General features: G+C 43.7%; 5 protein-coding genes across 5 annotated transcripts; 2 read left to right on the top strand and 3 right to left on the bottom strand.

The window, feature by feature from the left end:
• Positions 1–251: 251 nt before the first annotated feature.
• FA14DRAFT_164338 (putative ubiquitin-conjugating enzyme E2) lies at positions 252–1170 on the bottom strand (the record flags this gene model as incomplete). Its single annotated transcript, XM_025499879.1, has 7 exons — positions 252–322; positions 389–473; positions 539–709; positions 773–822; positions 885–912; positions 986–1038; positions 1104–1170. The coding sequence occupies 7 exons, from the start codon at positions 1168–1170 to the stop codon at positions 252–254; spliced, it is 525 nt and encodes a 174-aa protein (XP_025355723.1).
• A 615-nt stretch (positions 1171–1785) lies between these two features.
• On the top strand, positions 1786–5226 carry FA14DRAFT_120386 (beta and beta-prime subunits of DNA dependent RNA-polymerase; the record flags this gene model as incomplete). The annotated part of the gene is made up of 1 exon (XM_025496402.1): positions 1786–5226. One exon carries the CDS (start codon positions 1786–1788, stop codon positions 5224–5226), a length of 3441 nt encoding a protein of 1146 aa, XP_025355722.1.
• Positions 5227–5322: 96 nt separating this feature from the next.
• Positions 5323–6657, bottom strand: FA14DRAFT_41320 (putative FBA1-fructose-bisphosphate aldolase). Its single transcript, XM_025502315.1, has one exon. It carries the CDS (start codon positions 6494–6496, stop codon positions 5420–5422), a length of 1077 nt encoding a protein of 358 aa, XP_025355721.1. The 5' UTR covers positions 6497–6657; the 3' UTR covers positions 5323–5419.
• Positions 6658–7343: 686 nt separating this feature from the next.
• Positions 7344–8142, bottom strand: FA14DRAFT_178786 (SGNH hydrolase; the record flags this gene model as incomplete). Its single annotated transcript, XM_025500873.1, has 2 exons — positions 7344–7921; positions 7983–8142. The coding sequence occupies 2 exons, from the start codon at positions 8140–8142 to the stop codon at positions 7344–7346; spliced, it is 738 nt and encodes a 245-aa protein (XP_025355720.1).
• A 438-nt stretch (positions 8143–8580) lies between these two features.
• Positions 8581–12794, top strand: FA14DRAFT_160568 (uncharacterized protein). Its single transcript, XM_025498733.1, has one exon. It carries the CDS (start codon positions 8904–8906, stop codon positions 12720–12722), a length of 3819 nt encoding a protein of 1272 aa, XP_025355719.1. The 5' UTR covers positions 8581–8903; the 3' UTR covers positions 12723–12794.
• The last annotated feature ends 1069 nt before the right edge of the window (positions 12795–13863 follow it).

Below are 13863 nucleotides of genomic sequence, written 5' to 3'. Positions count from 1 at the left end.
TAGCGGTGCAATCACTTTTACCGTTTACGAGGAAATCACATCTTTGGCTGGTTACGATTGATAGATCTGAGTTCCTTGTTTGTAAATCAGAATATAGAGCAAAAGATTCTAGTGAAAATGTCTGTGTTGGTACATTGAATGCAGTAAAGAAAAGAGAGAATATGTACGTGTAAGTGTGCGAAAAGTTGTTTGAGATCGAGCAAAGAGTGTACAGCAATTTGAGAGTCGGACATGTCACTTCCATCCGTGTTTTAGTCGAAAGCTGCTTCGGCAGATTCGCGAACAAGTCTGCGAACCTTTTTGCGATATCCTTTAATGTCCTCTGGAAGCGGTAAGGGAAAGATCAGCATGTTGCGTGGCGAATGCAAAGACGTTTTGGGTTACTCACCTCGTACCTGCTTGGCCGCATCGACATTGGCAGGTGAGTCAAGATTTGGCGTGTCCGATGAGAGAAGACTGATAACGGAAAGCAGCTGTGTGGGAAGAATACGTCAGTACGAGAATGATCATTTTGATGCAAAAAGGACTCCAGACTCACGATTGATTCGATTGTATGCACTGGTAGCCACCTCTCCCCTGCATCTTCGTATCCCCATTCGTCTGTGCCGGGAGCATGCAAGATGGAAATGCAAACGCCACCATCCTCGTAGACGTTTGGGTGCCACATCGGAGTGATGAACTTCATCTTTGGCGGTAGAAGTGGATATTCCTGCAAGACAAGTCGGAGGTCAGCATTGTGTCGGTCTGAATTGTGTCAATCGAATGTACATACTGGTGGAAATATCAGCTCAGCACGTAAGAAGCCGCCTTCGTATAGGGTATCTGAATGATAAAGGAGAGCAACGGTCAGCATCTAGAAGACATGAATTTGACTTGGCACCTACCTGCTGGTCCAATGATGATAATCTCCCACTGTCAATTGAAAAGAGTAATGAACGTCAGCCTGCTGATCAGGATTAATTTGACGCAATACCGCGATACAAACCTCATACAAGTTGCTCTCATCCTTCAAGCCGGCACTGAATCCTTCTACTGGATCTGTTTGGGGAGAAAATGTATGTCAACTGTCTGATAGCGGCTTTTATTCGTTTCGAAACACTTACGTTTCCGCAACTCGTTCAATTGTCTTTTTAACAGCAATGCATTTCCGGCTGGAGCAGTGCCACTCATACTTTGTGTTTGATAACTCCTGTGATCGTTGGCAAGATGTGCAAAAGGTGTAAGTGGATTGTTGTGGTGAAGTAACAAAGAAGTGTTGATTGACCTTTATGCATATCACTAATATATATTACCAACGCGGACCCCCAATTTGTCCATCAAGGTACAACATTGGGCGGGCTTAAGCCTTCTCTCGCATTGCACTCTACACGCTTGAACGCGATTCTACGCCCAGGATCACATCAGCCCAGGCAAAGTGTAACTTTCTTCTTACACGTGCGATTGCAATCAATGTTTTTTTTGAATTAATTATTAGTGGCGGTTGCATACATTTGATGTTGTTCTTCTGATCACATCGATTAAGGTCGCTGCAATCGCGATCACAGGCTTAAAGTCCTCACAATGCCGAGGAAAAAAGCCGCCAACACTCGTGGCAAAGGAGGTGGAAAGAGGGAGTCTGTCAGGGAAGAACTAGATGGTGAAACTTCTTCATCGGAAGCAGACTTTGATGTTGGAAGTGGGGTTGCTACTGAGGATCCGGATTACGAAGAAGTGGATATGTCACATTGTTTCGAAAAGACGCCTTCAACGTCCTATCCAGTTAAAAATGAGACAAGCAAAAAACATATGCCAGACTCGAATTATGCAGATTGGGCAGATCCGATCGCACAATTGAAAAATCTGCCACCGGGTAAAAAGCTGAGCGATCCCATCAAAACGATTGAAGACAAGTGGCAACTACTACCGGCATTCTTGCAAGTCAAAGGGTTGGTAAAACAGCACATTGATTCGTTCAACTTCTTCATCGAGAAGGACCTCAAAAATATCGTCAAAGCCAACGACCGCGTCACTTCAGATATTGACCCAAACTTCTTTCTCCGTTATACGGACATCAATGTCGGTTGTCCTGAACGAACCGATCCTGACTCGAATAATAAGGAAATTTTTCCACATGAATGCCGATTACGGGATATGACATACAGCGCACCCATCAACGTCAATGTGGAATATTATAGAGGTGGAAAAACTGTTCGCAGAAGGAACGTGTGCATCGGAAAGCTCCCGATCATGTTGCGTAGTAACAGATGTTGGCTCACAGGGCGTAACGAAGCAGAATTGGCAGAGATGAATGAATGTCCTTTGGATCCAGGAGGCTACTTTGTGGTAAAGGGAACGGAAAAGGTCATTTTGGTGCAAGAGCAATTGAGTAAAAATCGTATTCTGCTGGAATCCGATTCGAAAAAAGGCACAGTGACTGCAAGTGTTACCAGTTCAACGCACGAGAGAAAGTCCAAGTCATACGTCATGACAAAACACGGCAAGATCTACCTGAAACACAATTCTATCAAAGAAGATATTCCGATCGTGATCGTTTTCAAGGCATTGGGTGTACAAGCAGATAAGGAAATTCTGCAACTCGTGGCAGGGAATGATGACAACTATAAAGAGACCTTTTCCGTCAATCTGGAAGAAGCAGCTCGTTTGGCAGTGTTTACCAAATTGCAAGCTTTGAATTATATAGGTACTCGCGTCAAGCTCAACAGGAAGCCAACATTAGTTCGTCGTCCCGCATACGAAGATGCCATCGATGTTCTGGCTAATGTGGTCATGGCACATGTTCCCGTCGAAAGGCTAAACTTCCGACCCAAGGCCATCTACATCGCAACTATGGTCAGAAGAGTGCTTATGTGCATGCACGACGATCGTTCGGTTGACGATCGTGATTACGTCGGTAACAAACGTTTGGAATTGGCTGGTCAACTTCTTGCACTGCTTTTCGAAGATTTATTCAAGAAATTCAATCACGATCTCAAGCTGAACATCGACAAAATTCTCAAGAAGCCCAACCGAACAGAGCAGTTTGATGCATACAGTCAATTATCCTTCCACAACGAAGCTATCACGACAGGTTTTGTCCGAGCAATCTCGACCGGAAATTGGAGCTTAAAGCGTTTCAAGATGGAACGAGCTGGTATTACACACGTTTTGAGTCGCTTGAGTTTCATTTCTGCCTTGGGTATGATGACTCGTATCAGTTCACAATTTGAGAAAACGAGAAAGGTGTCTGGGCCACGTGCTTTGCAACCTAGTCAATGGGGTATGTTGTGCCCATCCGATACACCCGAAGGAGAGGCTTGTGGTTTGGTAAAAAATCTGGCTCTCATGACTCACATTACCACCGATGTAGATGAAGCACCGATTCACAAAGTTGCATTCATGCTGGGAATGGAAGATATCAGCTTGATTACTGGTGCTGAGCTCTACCGTCACGATTCGTATGTTGTTTACATCAACGGTTGCGTTGCAGGTTTGACAAGATTCCCAAAACGCTTCGTTGCAAGCTTCCGTCGTCTACGTAGGGCTGGACGGATCTCTGAATTCGTCAGTATTTATACCAACACCCACCTACATGCTGTGCACATTGCTTCAGATGGAGGACGAATTTGCCGACCGATGATCATCGTTGAAGACGGCAAACCTCGCATCACCACGGAGCATATCCGCCTATTAAAGAAACGGATGAAGACTTTTGATGACTTCTTGCATGATGGACTGATTGAGTATTTGGACGTCAATGAAGAGAATGATTCATTCATTGCACTTTACGAAAAAGATATCAAAGCGCATACCACACATTTGGAAATCGAGCCGTTCACGCTTCTGGGCGCTGTAGCAGGCTTGATTCCATACCCACATCATAACCAAAGTCCTCGTAACACATACCAAAGTGCTATGGGTAAACAAGCTGTCGGAGCGATTGCATATAATCAATTGAATAGAATTGATACGTTGCTTTACCTCATGGTCTATCCACACAAGCCCATGGTCAAGACAAAGACGATTGAGGTGATCGGCTATGACCGTTTGCCGGCCGGACAAAATGCAATGGTTGCCGTGATGAGTTTCTCTGGATATGATATTGAAGATGCTTTGGTCCTCAATAAAGCTTCGATTGATAGAGGATTTGGAAGATCTCAAGTCATGAGAAAGCAAACGACACACATCAAAAAGTACGCCAACGGTACCTTTGATCGATTTGCCGATGCTCCTATTGATGATTATGGTAATAAGCTTGCACGATATACGACGTTGCAAGCAGACGGTATTTCTGGAGTGGGTGAGCGATTGAACGAGATGGACATCTATGTGAACAAACAAGTTCCCGTCAATGCCAACGATAATTCAGCAGCGGCAATCGGCAATTCATCCCCCTCCGAATACAAGAATCAACCAATGACACATAAAAACAAGGTACCTGTGTTCGTCGATCAAGTTATGATCACCGACTCGGATCAAGAACAGACTCTTGTCAAGGTATTGACCCGTGAGACACGTATTCCTGAGTTGGGTGATAAGTTTTCTTCCAGACACGGACAAAAAGGTGTATGCGGTTTGATCGTAAATCAAGAGGATGTTCCATTTACCGATCAAGGTATCAATCCAGACGTGATCTTCAACCCGCACGGTTTCCCAAGTCGAATGACAGTCGGGAAGATGATTGAGCTTCTAGCGGGAAAAGCTGGTGTTCTGGAAGGTAAGCTTCAGTACGGAACAGCATTTGGAGGAAGCAAGGTAGAAGATATGTCACGAATCTTGATCGAGAATGGGTATTCGTATGGCGGCAAAGATTTCCTCACGAGTGGAATTACAGGAGAGCCACTTGAAGCATACGTCTACTTTGGTCCGATCTACTATCAACGTTTGAAGCATATGGTGATCGACAAGATGCATGCCCGTTCCCGAGGTCCCAGAGCAATCCTCACGAGACAACCTACCGAAGGGAGATCGCGGGATGGTGGTTTACGTTTGGGAGAGATGGAACGTGATTGTTTGATCGGATATGGAGCAACGCAATTGTTGCTCGAACGATTGATGTTAAGTTCCGATGCATTTAAGGTTTGTGCTTGTCAGAAGTGCGGTCTGTTGGGTTATTCGGGATTTTGCACGTTTTGCAAATCTAGCAAAAATGTCGTTGAGCTCACTTTGCCTTATGCGACTAAACTGTTATTGCAAGAATTGATGGCCATGCAAATCGTCCCGCGACTTGTTCTAGAGGATGCCATATAGAAGATGGCTGTATTTCACATTATGTATTATATCATCACACACACACACACACACAATCAGATCAGAACGATTTCCATTTTCACATTCCCGCATTTCGGGAACGGCCGCGCAGCGCCCGTTGTCAACTCACAGCGGCTTATCTTAATGAATAACGATGACATTTTCAACAATCGACAATTATATACTTAAATAATTAAAGTTGGTTGGCACTGTTCAAATCCTCGAAAGCGACCTTGCAGCGTTGTGCCATGGTCTTTTCGGCCTCACGCATGAAGTTACGTGGGTCGTAGAACTTCTTGTTTGGCTTGTCAGCTCCTTCTGGGTTACCAACTTGGGATTTGAGGTAATCGACGTTCTTGCCGAAGAAGTCACGCAATCCGATACAGAATGCCCATTGAGTGTCAGTGTCAACGTTCATCTTGACAACACCGTTCTCACGGGCAGTCTTGATCTCGTGCTTTTCACTTCCGGATCCACCGTGGAAGACAAGGAAGACGGGCAATTCTTTGTCGCTCTTGATTTGACCGCGAACATATTCTTGGTGCTTTCTGAGCAAGTCAGGTTGCAAGGAAACGTTTCCTGGCTTGTACACACCGTGCACGTTACCGAAACCGGCAGCGATGGAGAAGTTTGGTGTGATCTTGGAGAATTCGCGGTAAATGTCCCAAATGTCTTCTGGTTGAGTGTACAATTTGGAGTTGTCAACGCTTTCGTTGTTTACACCATCTTCTTCTCCTCCAGTGATACCGATTTCCATCTCGAGCCAGATACCCAAAGGAGCCATACGCTTCAAGTATTTAACGCAGGTTTCAATGTTTTCTTCTTTTGGTTCTTCGGACAAATCAAGCATGTGAGAGCTAAAAAGTGGCTTTCCTTCTTTCTTGTAGTATGCTTCATCAGCTTCGAGCATTCCATCGAACCAAGGCAAAAGCTTCTTGGCACAGTGATCAGAGTGCAAGATGACTGGGACACCGTAAGTAGGTGCAATAGCACGGATAAAGTGAGCAGCGGCTGTTGCACCTGCAATGCTTGCTTGTTGCTTGTCGTTTGCGACACCTTTTCCTGCGAAGAAAGCAGCACCACCTTGAGAAACTTGCAAGATGACTGGAGACTTGACGTCACGAGCAGCTTCAAGAGCAGCGTTTACAGAGTTTGTAGAGGTGACGTTGAATGCTGGAATAGCAAACTTGTGTTCACGAGCATAGTCGAATACTTTGTAGACGTCTTTGCCGTCAACGACACCTGGAGGAACGATATCAAGGAGACCCATTATGTTAAACTATTTAGGTTGTAGATCTAGTGATGGTGGTAAAAGGTGGAAGATTTTGCTTTTTTACGCCTCTCCACCCACACACGCCGTTTTGTTTCTTCTCGTCGGTTCTGCTCGGCTAGGACAGTGGTTGAGTGAATGTGAAGGGCAAAATTCAGCCTTTCTGGCAAATGCACGAGCCTTCTTGGTAGACGTCATTGTTTGGGCATCTTGGCAGTGTAATTGCAAAAGGTGGCAAGACTCGTGTGCAGGCAAGAATTTCGACTAAGAAGTTGACATTCTTCTACACGCATACGGTGAAACTTTGCTTACCGAACATGCTATGCATAACGAATACCTCTACGTAGCGAACATTTTGGGAAAAAAATTACTTTTCACGCCCTGGAGAGTGTGCGTAACGAACATTTTTCGCATAATAAAACTGTACCATAGCGAACAAATACCTGAAAAATTAAAATACACTTTTACCCGCCTATGCGTATATTGTATAACGTACGCACACTAGACGAGTGTTTGCTACGGACTACCTCTCAGTGAGTTTCAAAGAGGTGCGTCGGTACCAGAAAAGTTCTTAATTTACTCCAGGGCGTGTTCGACAAACTGAACGCCCCGCCATCACGAGCATTTCTCGAAAAGATCCTTGATTCGCTTTGGCGGAGTTTGACTGTAGCTTGATGTCCGCTCTCTGTTCCTGTCCGAGGATTACTCCGTGGATCTTTGCGAGATGCAATAGAAGTAAAAGATGCAAGCAAACCCCACTATACCGGCCAGAAGGTTCATTCGTACACTGCTTCAAAACAAATAGCCATTGATGTTTACAGTTCTTGATTGATATGAAATCGCGCATTCATGGTATCAGTTGCTTCTTTTGTCCTTCTTGATCCAAATTGAGATTCAATTCTTTCCAATCTGGAATGACAAATTTGAGTTTATCCGGGCTCAAGTGTGGAAAGTAAGTTTCAATAGCAGCCATTACAGCATCAAAGACGACTTTATATCCTGGCGTAGCCAAATGCAATCCATCAGCATCCATCAGAGCTTTAAGACCACCTTCTTGTACAATAGCAGCTTGCAAGAAAGCTTTTCTCATATCAATCACGATGATCTTTTCGGCTTCTTTTCTACTCGGATTGAGTTCATTGGCAATCTCTTGTAGAGCTTGTCCATATCTTTCATGATTGCTGTCGTCAAAATGACCTGCAAATAGACCGTTCACGACAGTAGTTGGCGTGATGAGTAGTACTGGTAGCGAATCGAAATGGTCTTGCAGGATAGATGTCATGTTGGACTTGTACTCTGCCAGTGGTACATGTTGTGAATATCCCGGCTCGATAGCATCATTTGTGCCCAGCCAAACAGTTGCCAAGCGAGCTTGTGAGATTGGATTTGTATCTTTTTCGAACAGAAATGAACAGAGTGCTAGCCCTGGAATTGATGTGGTCAGAATGAGTCCAATGACAGTTTCTCTGTACCTCTTTTCACTTACCTTGCCTCGATGTGTATCCACTATAACCTCGATTCATCACGTCCAAACGACGAATGTATGCTTCTTGCAAGCTAGTCACAAATCCACCAGATCTTGATCCTTGTTGGGTCAAACTATCTCCAAAGCATATTATGCTATTGTGATTATTGCTCACCCTCATCTTTGCGTTTTGAATGGGATGGAAGAATGTATTGTTCTTGTCAATCTTGAGAGAGTGAGCTTACCCGTTTAGCGTGTTAAGCAAAAGAAGCTTACGCGGACGTCACACCATACAATTTAGCACTACTTCCCCACATTGCCATTCTTGCTCAGCGGAACACTCTATGAGTGATAGAAACGATTTCGACGTCATCATACGATCTTGATATACGTAAGAAGTAGGAATGTCTGGCATAATAAGAACTCTTCTGGAACGCTTGCCCGTTTAACATAGAAAGCCGTCTGATTAGACGCCGGCGTTACGCTCAGATTGAAATAAGCCTAGGCGAATTATTTTTTTATTTGGCCGCCTGCCTGCACGCCCGTATCTCTGCATGAGTTAGTACTGATAAGGAGCGTGTGAAGCTTTTTGCCCGCACATCCACACTTCCGTCTTTCCGACCAAGTCAACGATTTGTATACATTAGAAGGTGCTGAGATTTTCGAGGAAATCCAGCACTCGAATATTTCCATAGTCTTACTTCGACATACTACCTATACTCACATCTTATAACGCATCAAGAGGAAAGAAAGAGTACTATTTTCAGTCCTGCATGCTCAAAAACTTTTTTCGAGATGGGCACATGATCGACAGCTATACTTTTATTCCAGCATTCCGATAAGGAGACATTCCGTCCGAAGATAAAAATAGTATCATCATCCATTGTTTGCTAGACAAAATCGCATCACTCATCCCAATCGACGACCAGTAAGCATTTCACCATGCCACCTCCACACTTTCAATCGTCGGCGCCTAGTGGTAGCAACGCCGCTTCTACTTCTCAAGCAAATATAACATCCCAAATATCCGATTTACCAAAAGTACATAAACAACTTGTTCGTGATACCCTACAATTCATTCGTCAAAGTTTAGTCACCAATGATGTCGTCCCTTCACCGACAAACAAGACAACAACAGCAGCATATGATGCGATTCGTAAATTGACAAGTGATCCAACTTTACAAGCAAGTGATGAATCTGCCACTTCCCAAACAAGTTCTGGCAGTAGGTCAAGAGGCACTGGAAGTGCTGCTGTGGTGAATAATGAATCAGCAAACAATGCTCTAATCGAAGCGACTCAACTACGAAAACAAGTCGGCTCAATCATCACCAATACACTTTCACGCATCTTTTCCGATGAAATGGATCAAGATTCAAAGCCATTGACTCAGCTATTGGTGAGCTACATACATGCTTTGCACAGCATCTTGGATCCTAAATGCATCGTATTGGAATGGTGGGATGTTTTGATTCGACCTGTGCTAAAAGATCCACACTGCAATCCTTCTATCGCTCGAAAAGCTCACCAGCTCGTTGTTTGGGTGATGAGAAGCACTCCATCCTCTAACTATGTCGATGAGCCTGCGCCAAGAGCAGTTTGGCCGGCTGTTCCGCAAAGTGCAATTGCTGCTGAGCACACACGATTACCTCGACAACCTGGAGCGGCTCCTTATCCGGCTTCCTCGACACGAGCTCCATCGACTTCACGTTCTTCAGAAGATGGAGATGCAAGACGCAGCGCTCTTTTCTCTACAAAAATCAATTATGGGAAAGCAACTGTTGACCCTTTGAGAAGGTTTACTGAACGTATTTTCGATTTGTACACCACAGAAGCATCTTCTACCGGAATGAGAGATATCGAGGATGACGACATCAGAGAAGTTGGAATCGATCAACCTTCACCTTCAGAAGAGCGTCCGACAGGCCTACTGGACCAACAACCTTCTGAGAGAAAGTCTGAAAACGCTCGGCAGGTAGCCAACAAATCATTAGAATTGGATGTAGTATCTACTTGGAAAGGCAATCTAGAGGCAATCATTTTGACATTTGGAGAAGAAAAGCCAAAGGCGTTCTTTCATCATTTGTCGGAATCATTCCTAGAACCTAGCTCACGTATTCCAATCTTACTTCTCTTGACAATCTTCTTTCGAATTTCGTCGTTGCATGCTTATCATGTCGTCAAAACTCCGTTTGTAAGGTTCTTACTGATGAGCTTGCAGCTAGACACGAGCAAGACAGCTGCGGCATTGGGTGCCTTCGCCCTTTCTACACTCATACCGCATATCCCCAATTGGATTGCAAATGGTGGAGCGGGTGGTCTGCCAGCTTTGTTGAGCATTTTGGCTCGTATAGTCGATTGGCGGAAATTAGGACCGAAATGGGAAGATCGAGAGAATGCTTTATTGGACGATGAAGGAAAAGAGATGGAAGAATGGGCACAAGTACAAAGAATATCGAGGAGGCTGAATGTGCGATCTGACATTGAATGGAAACGACTAGGAACCGATTCGGACAACATCGCTCCAGGTGCGCCAGATGCGGAAAAGCTGTTCACATTCTTGTACGGAATCTTTCCGTGCAACGTCATTCGATTCTTGCGAGCTCCTGTTGATTATTTGCGTAAAGCAGAGTACGAGTCGCCTTTCCAAGCTGATTGGGATGACATTATTGACGAAATTGCTGTTCAGAATAGCTCTGCACCAATCCTACGTCGTCATGTATTGCATCCATCTTTGGTGGATATGGATGCCGAAAGTGAAATAACAGACAAGCAAAGATGGCGTGAACATGATGCTGCTGATATAACGGCTGAATGTGTCTGTCTGTACATCGGTGGTCAATTCGACGGGCAAGAGTTATGGCTTCAAAGTAGAAGGCCATCGATTATTGATCATATACCTTCTCTACTAAAGTATCGCAATTCTTCCGCCTCAGCATCTTCCATAGGCGGCCTCACAAATCAAAGAATCGCGTCAGGGTTGGTCCAGGCTGCAAATGCGGTTGCCTTGAGTGAAGCATATGATGGCTCTCAAACACCAGTACGATTCCACCGCAAGAGATCAGTTTCAGAAAATTTAGGACGTCGTGGATCGGGAGAATCACCTTTGGTACAACAACATGCTGCCGGAAGAAAGAGAGATCTTTCCGTTCAACCAGGACAACATGCTGGAACAGCAATGCTCACCTCGCCAAAGATGATGCCTTTCTCAGCGCAGTCATCCATTCTTGCGAATGAGGCAGATGTCTTTTTACAGAATCACGTTCGCTTGAGATACGGTCACGGGACAGATCGTACACCTTCAGGATCGGCTGGCGATCCTTTGAGTAGGTCAAGCTCTATTCATTCTCACCTGAAAACGTTCAATATCGCACGTGCCAGCCTATCATCAACCTTGATGTCGCCTACTGCATCTCAGCAACCAATGGCACCCGATTCAACAATTAATAGTAAAGAGACAAACGTAAATGTTCCCGCGGGAGATACAAGTGCCGAGGCTAGCAGTCCTGCCAATCAATCACGCAGATCTACCATTTCACTCTCAAAAGATGGCAAGAACGAAAATATGTCGCCAAACGTATTCAATTCCGTCACTTCCCCTTCTATTGCTAATCGGATGATGTTGTCTTCCACGAATGATTTACTTGGATCACCGGCCTTGGGGATGGATCTATCCAAGCAAACACGCTCAGTACTCAAAGAAGAGGTCAAACAGACGATTGCCTATCTCAAACAAGAGAATTTGCAATTACGTAACGAATTGAATTATGAAATTGGACAGAAAGATCAAATGATTCGTCATATTGGAAGAATTCATCGAGATCGAATTAAGGATACCGTTATGGAAGAAGAAAGACAAAATTTGTATGCCACATTACGTTCTTTACGTGTTCAATTACGCAACCTACGATCGACGCAAGAATTGAGCAAAGCTGAGACGATTGCATCGAAGAATCGACATGCAAGTTGGGAGAACGAATTGAACGCAAAGTTGAAAGCGTTTAGAGAAGAAAAGAAAGTTTGGGCGAATGAAGTACGTCAATTGCAAATCATAAAAGAAGATTGTGAAGCTCTTATTCAAAAATTGGAAGGTCAATTACACGATAATGCGAATGAAGTATTTGAATTACGCGAACAATGCAGAAGGGATGCGAAAAAGGTTGGAGCGATTCTACAATACGAAGACAAAATGCAAAAGATGGAAGAATGTTTACGTATGTGGGATGATGATATGGCCAAATTTGATACGCAACGTCGTCAAATTGAAGAAATGTCAAATCGATATGAAGAGCTTGCTATGTTATTAGATGCCACCGAAGCTGATCGTAGAAGAGCAGAAAATGATGAAATGATAGCGAGAAGGCAAGCGGAATCGGCGGAGAAAGAATTACGTGCAACACAAGCGTTACTGGAAAGACAAGTAAAGGCTGAGCATACCATGCCAAAGGGATCAAAAGAGACAGAAGAAGAGATTGATGGAAGCGGAGCAGATTTGATGGTGAGAAGAGGATCACGTGCTAGAGTACAAGAAGATGAAGAGAAGGAAAGGCTAAGGGAACGGATACAAAGATTAGAGGAAGAATTACTAGAAGCAAAAGCACAAAAGGAAGAATGGCAAATGGAAGAATTATGGAAGAGACTAAAAGGTGAACAAGAGAAGGAAGAAGAAAAAGCGAAACCTTTCTCTGATCCGCATGCAGATCATGATGTAGCCCCATTTGAGCTAGGTCAAAGTCAAGAAGAGACTGCAGAACAGCAATGATGAATAATGACAATCATGTATGTATTTGTTTCAATGAAAAGATTCCCGAATGCAAAAAGAATAGAAATGATTCTTCATCTTTATGTTTTCCCCTTGAATAAGCATGACAACTATATTTGCTCGGCATCGCAATAATTAATTTGATGCAAATTTAGTATAAACGGACTAATTTAGTCTAATTCAGAGCAAGATTGACGATCAATCAGATGGTTTATATCACAAACGTTTAGCGTATTCCGGAAAGTGATTACGCTTCTTATTTTCCCATACAAAGACTAAAATTTCGGAGAAAAAGAGTGACAACAAGCTTATATTCTATCAGATTACTAAAAATACCTTTGCCGTTCAGATTTTGAACAAAAGTCAAATCTTGTTCATCTTTTCGATCCAAGGATATCCCTCTTATTATTCCGATTCATGACATCACAAAGTGTTAAATGAGATCGATGTGATTGAATTGATGATGATGTTTGTAGCGTAATAGCCCCTTACTGTATTTGGCGGGCCTTTGAACAAGTGTTTGGGCGCTTTATGAGTGTCTGCACTCCCTTACTGAATGAAGGGTGTTGTGCTGCACTCTGCAACGCTATACTAAAAATGAACTACTGTAACTCAAAACAATTTAGGAACCAATAAATGACACACCTTCAGAGTTAGTGTGGGGTTTCTCTGTACCTCGTGGTCCTTGCAATGACGGAATCAGATAGGAGACCGTTCTCAAACTTTTCTATTTTGTTCCATTGATGGTAAAGTCACGCCCCCTAAACACACGTCACCGTGGTCAAGTAATGCAATACTATGAATATCTGCTTCACTGTTCCGGTGTCTATATTAATTCTTATCATACCCGACGGATCTTCCCCTTATCCGAAATTATCCGTGAAAATGAATCAATAGATCTGTGGAGATTGATGAAATATTTAAAATGTGCTCAAGTGCCCATGCAATTTTTCTCATCTTACAATTCCCCGATCTTGACCGTCAGAATCTATGCTTTGTCTTACAAATCGAGATGACAGGAAAATAAATGAACATAGAGGGGTATCGGACGGCTCCTATTGATGAAGGCTTCATTTGTCATTTTCGCACGAAAAAAGAGATAGTGCGTGTGTGCGGTAATTTATTGGGAAGTTGATCTGTC

This window comes from Meira miltonrushii (genome assembly GCF_003144205.1).
Source record: "Meira miltonrushii strain MCA 3882 unplaced genomic scaffold FA14scaffold_2, whole genome shotgun sequence".
Taxonomy (NCBI): domain Eukaryota; kingdom Fungi; phylum Basidiomycota; class Exobasidiomycetes; order Exobasidiales; family Brachybasidiaceae; genus Meira; species Meira miltonrushii.
This window is presented reverse-complemented; position numbering and strand designations above follow the sequence as displayed.

What these genes read in the sequence shown, in the direction of transcription:
- FA14DRAFT_41320 (XM_025502315.1), bottom strand. Translation starts at nt 6,496, where the DNA reads ATGGGTCTCCTTGATATCGTTCCTCCAGGTGTCGTTGACGGCAAAGAC.
- FA14DRAFT_160568 (XM_025498733.1), top strand. Translation starts at nt 8,904, where the DNA reads ATGCCACCTCCACACTTTCAATCGTCGGCGCCTAGTGGTAGCAACGCC.